Raw genomic sequence first — 10,359 nt, 5'->3', positions numbered from 1 at the left:
AAATAAGGCCAAGTTGTAGTCAGGACTAATAATATTGATTATTTATTTGTAAAGCCAAAATTCAGCTCAGTGCAGCATGACCTTCTGCCAGTCACCAGAATCTAATTTCCTCGTGAGGGTGTATGTATGTAGTTCTGATGATGTAGGATGAAATCACACAACTGTCCAAGAGATGAGTTACGTGTCAGATGACTTCATGTAAGAAGCCAGTGTGAGCACAACCCAGACCAGGTCCTAAAAACTTTCATGTATATTTTTTCCTTAACTTGGTGCAGACGAAGTGAACTGATCTACAGATGTAAAGTGACGTTATGCTGAGGCCCTGTTCAGAATCTTTTGAATGTTTTCTCTGTGCGGAGGAAGAAAATGAAAAAGTATAGAATCCTAAACAAAGCCAGGAATTAATATGATTGAACACTGAATCTGAATTTCAATATCTCAAATGCGGGGATAGTAATACCAACTTATATTAGCAGGTTTGCTCGTCCATCAATCCGCACCGGGAGGAATGAATGTAATAAAAGAAAAGGAAAATAGTAGCCTGGTCTAATCCAGCAGCTAAAGCCCGAGGCGGATAGAGGCCACAGCACGTTCACATACCTCCTGTCTCCTGGAAGAGTTGACGTCACTGTCCCTCATCTTGTCATAAATCTTCACCTCCACTTCTATTTCCTGCGCTCTCCAAAGAGTCCCAGCTGCTGCAGTTTTGTCTCGTCCTGTACGCCGAATTGACCTCTCCACTATCTTCCCTCTGCTGCCTTTGTTGCTGCCATAAAGTTGTCACGTCCTAGAAAGTTGAGTAACTTAACTTATGGTGAACTTGACATACACTCTCCCAGTGGCGTGTTGCACAACCCCCGCTCACCCCTCTGCCTCCTCTCCCCTCCTCTGCTGTCCCTGTCCCGGCCTGTGAAGAATCCAGTTCGACAGCTTTAGTGACGGCAAGCAGAGACAGCGTTCCACTGTACGAACTGTTGCACTTTTTATTGTTTGTTGTAGAGAAAGAAAGCAGCTATTAGACACACTCATGCAGTGAGACACAAGCCGGCTTTTGGCTGCGACTATTAACTGTAAGAATGTGTTTGGTAATGGCTGCACTGTCTCTGTGGTTGTGGCCTAATTGAAGTGGAATTGAATATCTCTGGTTGAAAAAAAAAAACCAGCCAGCTCTTTAGAGTGCTCCCATTTGCATTTTATAAAATGTAGCCTCCACAGAAGATATCAATCTTTCCACCAGTAATGGAATCTTTTTATATGGTCTAATTTGTGCAGCTACACTCCTCGTGAGTCATAATTCTCTTTTGTGGTTCCGCTTTATCTGTGCGCTGCCCTCTCATTAAAGAATAAAATGTAAATGACAATATGAGTAAGGGAGTAGACAATCTCCCCCGCATCTTAAATGTGTCACTGTGTGTTTTCTTTCCTTATTTCCAGTGGAAAACTCTGTATTAATAAATATGAATGGACTCATGGACTCAGCCACATGCTTTCTCTCGCACAAATTTATCAGTACTGTTTATTTTTTCCATTTAACAGTTTTGTGACTCAGCAGCGATTCTCATTCGGAAACACAGTGTTTTATTTATAAATGACTTAACCATTATCAAACAGCTCTTTAAGAAGTATCTATTATGTGTAATGTGTAATGTGTAGCAGAGGATATTTAAGCTATTGAAAGGTGTTGCAGCCCATAAATCAGTGTCCTACAACCGCTACTGATAACCTCGCATGACGTTAGATATGAAATAGACAGTTTTATTTAATTATTCAGGCTGAACAATTGCTGACACAAGCTTAAAAACATGACTATTCATTCTGTATCTTTTGAACTCACCGTTATCTTCAAAGAGCTTCTTTTCATCTGAACCACTTTTATTTCTTTTTATTTATTCCAGTGATCTTGTTTCCAGCCACAGAATGTTAACTCGGCGGCGAGCTAAATATAAACCGGATTGCCTGCATGGTTCTCATACCGTCAGACGCCTTTTATCACAGAAAAAAAAGTTTTCACAGAACAGAAATACATGAAATCACGTCAAACTTTCCTGATCCCTTCATGCATTTTCCTCATTATTTAGTCTTTTTTCTGTTCGCCTGTCTCATGAACAGATGCATGTAATTCCTCAGCAGTTCAGGTGGTCCAGAAAACCCATGTCAAATCACCTCACCTATGGCCTGGTGAAATAGAGCATGTAATCGCTCACTGTCTGTCTCAAAAAAACTAATAGGAAAAAGCTTTGTGTGTGTGTGTGAGAGAGAGAGAGGGAGAGAGAGCATGCAGAATGAAAACATAAATTGATTTTGTGTGTTTGTGCTGTTCTTTACCAAAGAAGCTTTTTCAGAGGTGCTTTTTTTATGGCCTGAATGTTTCATTGTAGAGTGCCTGTTGTCTTGAAACCTGTTTGCCTCATCATGCGGGTGTGTTGTGGATGTGCGTGTGTGGAGCGGTGATCACACGGTCAGAACTTTTGAGATCTTGCCATAATCTTCATCCAAGGAATTATCAGTTTTAGTTTAGCCAGTTGAGGCTCTGAATATTACGATGAACTCATATTTAGCTTGGTTATGTAATGTAGCCTTGTGATAGACTGGCAACCTGTCTTCTGTGTATCCTGTCTAATGCCTAATGTGAGCTGGGATGAGCGGTTTAAAAATTGTGTGCATGGATGGATATGGATTATTTTGCAATGACTTGTCACTTGTCACAGCAAAACTGAATGTAATACATTTACAGACAAATGAATAGAAATAGGTATATTATGCAATAGGTTTCAAAATTGATGCTCGACATTAAGAATTCGGCCCAATTTGTTCTCAGTTTATTATAAAAAATATAACTTTGTATTATTTGCCTCTTTAATCAATTTAAATTACCTAATGGATCTAGCCAGTCACTCATTCATACACTTCTTAATAATGAATGAATCATTCATTCAGGTACTCATGTTCAACCTATCTGACCCCTAGTGGCCATTTGAAGGTGTGGCAGTGTTTGTCACTTGTTTTTGTTTATCCTGTGAGAAATTGTTGCTGTGCTAATAATCCCTCTGAAGCTGCTGCATACCTCTCTGTGGCAGTTTGTGAAGTGTGTTACTCCTTGGCTCACCCCCGTCCTCCTCTCCTCCACAGGAGGACTCCATGAAAGATGACAGAGGAGGTGATTGTTGTAGCCAAGTGGGACTACACGGCCCAGCAGGACCAGGAACTTGACATCCGTAAAAACGAGCGTCTCTTCCTCCTGGATGACTCAAAGACCTGGTGGCGCGTCCGCAACGCCTCAAACCAAACGGGGTACGTGCCGTCGAACTACGTCGAGCGCAAGAACAGCCTGAAGAAAGGCTCGCTGGTGAAGAACATCAAAGACACACTGGGTAAGAAGAATTTAATTTCACTCTGTTTAAAATGAAAAGGTCGGCCGTGTGTACAAGTTGTCCCTGTCAGTAGATGATCTTCAGTAAAAGTGGAAAAATGCACGTCTTTTTAAACACTAGCTGTTCCTGGTAGAGGAGATAAGATGTGATCATGAACGGTGGTCAGTCTGTGTGCACGCATGTGTGTTAGCCTGAATCTTCTCAGAAGTAAAACGATGCCCTCGCTGTGTCTCTGTCCTAGCCGGGAGCTGTCACTGTGCACTCCAGGGATCCTGTTGAGTTGGCCGTTGCTCTCAGCTGTCAGCACACTGTCTCTCAGTCTCCAGTCATGACTTGAATACATTAGACTGTGTACGTAGCCATAGCTGCTAACTTGGAGAGGAACTGTCGGTGCATGCAGTATGATATATGGATACGGAGAGAGAAAGAGAGTTATTTCTACTTTAAGACAAGAAAAGTTAAACAGGCTGTTAATAAGCTGCTCAAAAAACAAATTAGGCTTTTAGTTCTTTTATAGGCAGCTATAAAAATAAATATGATCTAAGAAAATTAAATGGTTACATCAAAGAGACTGCTTTCATATGCTCCTGGAGTCATTTTATAAAGGTCTCTCCTTCATTTTGTAACAAACTTCTCTGTGTCCTTTTCCCCGTCAAAATCGACCAGTAAAACAGGATTAACATGTAACTTCAGAGAACACAGATACACACTGGATGCACATTTAAATACATGACTTATCACATAAAGACAGTTGATCACATAAAGGCATTTTTAAAAAAGAATAAATGGGTTGTTCTTTGTTTTGCATAAAACCAGAGCTGCAGTGCCTACTGTGTGTGACGCACATAGCTCCCCCCATGTGTCCGTGAGCAGCGGCTTTAACCTTTTCCCAGTTTCCCAGGTATCTCTGTCGCGTCTCACAGCCTTTAGCCGCGGCTTCAGAACATCTCTGTTTATGTCACTCAGGCATTGTGAAATTAAAATTTAATGTATTATGACTGATATTGAGACAAATGATCTCGTAACCAGCTTATACTATCAGGCAACAGCATACTATCCAATTTATTTTTATGATTTTGAATTTGGCGATAGGGGCACCAAATGATTGGGACGGCTACTTAAGCCTCTAATTACCCATACAGTACAGAAGACGCAGATGTGACGACCAGAAGGCAGCCTTGACAGAATGAGATGGCATCAGTTATAGATGAGAGCTAAACTGGGATGTGTTGGTATATAGTTCAAGTCAAGAATGAAAGAATTAAGCTAAAAATGATCAGCTTGCTCTACTTTCTTGTTGCAGGAAAAGCACAGGATGGAGCGCGGCACAGAAATTCATCTGTTTTGACAGATTTTGCATTAGTTACCACTTTTTGTCAGGATGAGAGAGCGAGACGGAGAGAAAATAGAAATGTGGTAGAAATTCCAGCAAGACAGAATGATCAAGAAGTGCAATTGGAATAAATATAGTAACAGTGTGGCCCTGAAAGGCAGCCATATTTAGAGAATGGGGAGGTGTGGGGTGAAAGAGATGAAGGGATTCTGGTCTAACGTGCTGAGTCCTCTCGGCTCTGTGGATACCAGCCCTCGGGGAAACTCTGTGGCTTTATGTGGGCCAGCCTGGCACAGCCAGCCACTGTCACCCACACCAGGGTTCATTGTGTTCAGAGACAACATGTATCCCCCCCCCCCTTCAATACTGTTTAACATCAAGCCCGGTTTCTCTGGTCACTGTAGGTTCTGTGCTTTTCCTAATGATCAGTGGATGATTGGTGGGGAATAATGCGGCAGCCTAAATGGCTTGTGCTGGACTGAATGGATTACCTCTCTCGTGCACCCTATGTTACATTCAACTACAAAACATTATGTGCTAGTTCCCATTTCATCTAAGTAGGTCTTCCTCCAGACCCAGTTAGTCTTTATGTGTAGAAAGCCTCAGCAAAATCACGATAGGCGGAAGGAGTTTTCCATCGCATGAAGCGTGATGAGGCAATAGGTGAGCCAGGGGCTTATGGGACTCGTGCTCACGCACTTGAATAGAGGAATTTGCTTGGCTGAGGAGCATTGATTACTCATCTCGTCTATAGTCTGGCTCTGTTTTTTCTCCTTTTTTCAGCTCTTCTGTAAGTCTACATCGTGATTATGCGTCGACCCCTCGCAGAATATTCTCGTGATCCGCTGTCATTCCAGCTTTCCTCTCCTAATTATACTGTGCCATTAATGCGGTTTTGTCGATCATCGACTCCATCGGCAGCAGGATTGAAGTTGTAAATCGGCTGCATGCTCTTTGCTGCGCCCAGTTTCCTCTCCCCCACAGGAACTAAAAACGTAATGGGTGAAAGGAATTCAGCGAGATACTGCTTAAAATTGGGCCAGTTACTCAGTACCACGTGAACTGCGCAAGTTAGACTTTCCTGTCCACACCTTGAGTGGCAAGAACTGCCGCCATCAGTGCGTGGTCGGGTGATGTGAGGCGTTGGAAAGCACTTTTGTCCTCGCTCCTCAGGTCAAAAAGCAGAATATACGATAGCTAACTGCGACCATTTTACACGTAATTTCTTAAGGCATAGTTACTTGTAAAAATTTTTTATTGAATGAAACAGCCCCATTCTGTCTGCTCCCAAACACGAAGCTGGCAGAGGAAGGCACAATGTGCACCTGTGTAAAGAGAACTGTGTACAGTAGTGACCATATTGGCTAAATATTTTAAGTGCTCAGGCATTTTAGCAATCCATCAGTGTGAGATGTTGGCATACGTAAAGTTAGCATTTAGCCTCAATACACAACTGTGCCCAAAGGATGGCCTCACAGAACCGGTTAGCAGCCGCTCAGCATCGGTCTGTTGACGGCCCATGTGAGAACTGTCACCAAACACCTGAATGTGTACGTACTCAGGGTTGTTTCAGGCGCCTTGGTACTGTGTCGGGAGTTGCTTCCTTGCTCTCCCCGACTCTGTAGTGGACGCTGTAGACAAATCCATCAGCAGCACATGGGACGGCTTAAAAGTAATTTAAAACCTCAAATTCTAATTTGCAAGCATAATTTGTGGCCTCCAGAATGCTGAATGGCTGCTGAACGTTTTTTTTGATTTCTTTTCAATTGTCTTTTTCGGACTCTTGTGAGCAGGTTTGTATGGTTTCAACACCACCAGTAGTGTCAGTAGGACGTGCAGCACTTGTGGAATATTAAAAACAAACAACTTGCTGGGTTATTTAAAGGCCCACATAAATCATCTGTCGATGCCACTTAAAATACTCTTACAATCAATTTACACCTCTTGACAACAGTGCTAATCCTTCATTTAGGGGGCCCAAGGTTGTGCTTTTTCATTACTGTACACACTCAACATGTGAAGGTGGGTGGCCGCTGTACTGTGTGGACTTACAGTAATTCCCACAGTACTCCGCTGTAAGCTTATAGAGTGAGAGCAATAGTGCCATAATGCTGTTATATCGAAGGCTGTTCATTGCAACTCACTTTTCTTCCCTGAGTTTGAGTCGCTTCCTGGGCTGAAATCAGTCTCCTTCCCCACAGATGAAGAAGGTAGGTGAGGTTTGCCGTGAATATGGTGGGAGGAGGGAATATCGCTGCTGCCTGCTCTAACCAGCCAGGCCAGTGCCTTGAAGTGAAATGAGTGAAGAAGAAAAGGTGTCGTGTGTGTCGTGTCGTGTCGTGGTGGTGATGTGTTTTCACTTAGGGAGTGCTATGTTCAACTGCCTTCTATGTGTGTTCTCTTGTACCCCATGGGCAGCCAACAGTCTATTTATTTTTCTAAGGGCTTATCTGAAGTAGGTCCAAGAGTCACCTTTGTGCTTTTGGCTTTACACGTCAGGACATACAGAATCCTCTCTCTTTCTCTAACCTCTCCCTCACACAACGACCAAGCACACAACACAACACACACACACACACACTACTACACACACTATCAGATATGTAGGATGCACACTGATATACATAAACATGATCTGCTTATTATTCCTGTCTCATCCTTCTGCTTTGCGTTTTTGTCAGCTGTGGCCTCTGATGTGCTTGGTCTACTGTGTGTGTGAGAAACAGCTGCCAAGGGACCCCTCGTCTTTTTTTGAACAACTCCCGTCCTCCTTCTCCTCTTCCTTTTCTTGCTGCCAACAAGTTTCATGCTACTCTCTGTGAACCCAGCAATTTTCCAAACAACGCAAATTTTCTATTCAGCAATGACATTTCTGTGGCATTTCGGCAGACTCTGCGGGGAAAAAAAAACTGGGTGATTAGCTGTCAAGAAACTCTCTTCAGTTATTAGTAGCACACACGGGCATATGCTGACATCAGCCACAACTGTCAAGTGAGAAGTTTAAATGTTGTCAACCGCATAGTGTATCATTATTATTTTAAGATGAATTTGAAGAGGAGACCTCCCCGGTTACGTTCAGCTGAGAGACTTTAGAAACTAAGTGTGCAAACACATGTTTAAAGACGTCTTTGAAAGTACATGAATGGGAAAAGTCAGAGACAGGTAAGGAAGTAGCTGACTTTGTTCCTGGATGTGCCTGTCATAATCAAGCCCATGGTGCCTGCTCCACTTTCCATTCCCTGTCTACACCACCTATTTTCAGCCTTTTGATGAGTATAGATGTGTATAAGACGTGTAGGTAGCGTCGACGGAATACCAAGTAGATAATGAGCTTTCACTTCATTGGGTATAAGCAGAGGGACGTGGGACGTGGGGCGGGCAGTGAAAGTGTATGTGTGTTAATTCTATTATCAGAAATATCGATCTGTCCTTCACCACTGAGGTTTTGTACAGGATATCCTGTATCCTCTATTTTCTAAAGTAGTTTTTGTGCTTCTGAGGGCCCGTGAGTGCTGCTTGCAGCCTCAATTAGTTTCCTGCTGACCTCAACTGCCTCCTCTCCCCGTGGAGCTTGCATCTTTCTCTGCTTTCTAAAACCTGCTTTCAATCTTGACAACTATTAAGCTGCTATAATCAATATTTTTATAGTAACAATGGATCAAATGACTATTTGTGAAAGGGGTTGCTTGTAGTGACTCAGACAGAATCTAGCTGGTGAACATAGTGGAGCATTTAGAAGACCCAAACTTGCCTAAAAAGAGAGTGAATATTGGATTTATGTTCATTAACTGGACTCAATTCCAAATGAATGCTAATGTTGGTCTATGTAAATAAGTATGTTTGCTAATATGCTTGCCATTTCAGTGTGATAAGGTGATAAAATGTCGTTGCTGTGTTTACGGTTGTGGCCAAACATTGATTAATGCAGGTTTCAAGCAAATGAGAATAATAAATCTGGTTTTCTTCCTGTGTCACCATTCTCTTCTGTTTCTGTTCATTTTGCAGGTTTGGGAAAAACTAAGAGAAAGACAAGCGCGCGTGATGCTTCCCCAACGCCAAGCTCAGACACAGAGTATCCCTCTAACGGCAGCGGGGGCGGAGGTGGAGGCGCCGCTGAAAGAATCTATGACCTCAACATCCCCGCTGTGGTCAAGTTTGCCTACTCACCTGAGAGAGATGACGAGCTGACCCTGGTCAAGGGCTCCAGGGTCATCGTGATGGAGAAGTGCAGCGATGGCTGGTGGCGGGGCAGTCAGGCGGGCCGCGTGGGCTGGTTTCCTTCCAATTACGTCCAGGAGGAGCTCGGAGGCGCGGGTGACAGAGGGGAGGGAGATTCCTCACGAGCCTACCACGGAGGCTCCCAAGGAACTTTGCTGGCCAACGGGCGTGCAGGAGGCCGCGTCGAAGTGCTCCACTTGGTTCAGACACTCTACCCCTTCAGCTCTGTGACCGAGGAAGAGCTGAACTTTGAGAAGGGAGAGGTCATGGAGGTGGTGGAGAAGCCTGAGAACGACCCGGAGTGGTGGAGGTGTAAGAACTCGCGTGGCATGGTGGGCCTGGTACCTAAAAACTATGTGACGGTGCTGGACGAGCTGCCAGATCTTCCTTCCTCTACGTCAAGCTCGCCGCAGAATCGCTTTGTGGCACCGGCACGCTCGGGGAAGTTCGTCGGGAGGGACTGGTACTACGGCAACGTCACCAGACACCAGGCCGAGTGTATACTCAACGAGAGGGGAGAGGAGGGCGACTTCCTCGTACGAGACAGCGAGTCATCGGTAAGTCTGTGGGCTGACGTCATGGCAGAGGTGCGTTATGAAGGCTGGGACACACTCAAATTAGGAAGGAAAGGAGATATAATACATTTTGGTAGAAGGAAGACCGGAGTTTTGAAATGTAGTTGCAAAAAAAGAAATGTCAATTAGTTCCTGCACATGTTACAGGCCTGTATTTAAAAGCCAACTTAAAGGAGTAAAAATGTTTTCTAAAAGTAAAGAATATTACACATTTATCAAATGACTCATTCCCACTAACATTGACGTGTCAGAGGAGCAACTTTTAACTGATTACATTATAATTAGTGTATATGTTCAGAGCAGGAAGACACAAGAATTAAACCTACATCTGCCCTATTGGTCATTTCTGTTCGGCAAATTATTATTTATTTATTTGTGTGAAACCTTAATATAAAAAAATCCACCTTAATATAAAATGTAAAAATAAATGAAATAAACTTCACATGTAGTAGTCTGATCAATGTGGGCCCAGATCTTTAAATGTGAGAATACACTGCCATCTGCTGGAGTAAATCAGTCGGCCTTTAAATGTAATTGCATGTGTTTCTCTCTCACTCTTGTCGTTTTTCTCACCATATCAACAATTGTCTCCCCTCTTTATTTTCAGCCCAATGATTTCTCTGTGTCTCTGAAGGCGGCCGGTAAGAATAAGCACTTTAAGGTGCAGCAGTCAGACGGAGTGTTCTGTATCGGCCAGCGCAGGTTCAACTCCATGGATGAACTAGTGGAGCACTACAAGAAAGCCCCCATCTTCACCAGCGAACATGGAGAGAAGCTGTACCTGGTCAAAGCGCTGCTGTGATTCACACATCCTCACACCTACACTGGATCTCTCTCTCTCTTACTCACACTCACACTCACA

General features: G+C 43.5%; 1 protein-coding gene across 1 annotated transcript in view; it reads left to right on the top strand.

The window, feature by feature from the left end:
• Positions 1–10,353, top strand: part of LOC118339602 (cytoplasmic protein NCK2-like) — a 31,709-nt gene extending 21,356 nt beyond the window's left edge. The window contains exons 2-4 of the mRNA XM_035677320.1: positions 3,130–3,371; positions 8,710–9,479; positions 10,105–10,353. Coding sequence (XP_035533213.1) covers positions 3,146–3,371; positions 8,710–9,479; positions 10,105–10,299 — 1,191 coding nt within the window. The 5' untranslated portion in view covers positions 3,130–3,145 and the 3' untranslated portion in view covers positions 10,300–10,353. The remainder of the gene's footprint in view (positions 1–3,129; positions 3,372–8,709; positions 9,480–10,104) is intronic.
• Positions 10,354–10,359: the final 6 nt, after the last annotated feature.

This window comes from Morone saxatilis, unplaced genomic scaffold (assembly GCF_004916995.1).
Source record: "Morone saxatilis isolate NCDOM2014 unplaced genomic scaffold, NCSU_SB_2.0 Contig5, whole genome shotgun sequence".
Lineage (NCBI taxonomy): Eukaryota > Metazoa > Chordata > Actinopteri > Moronidae > Morone > Morone saxatilis.
This window is presented reverse-complemented; position numbering and strand designations above follow the sequence as displayed.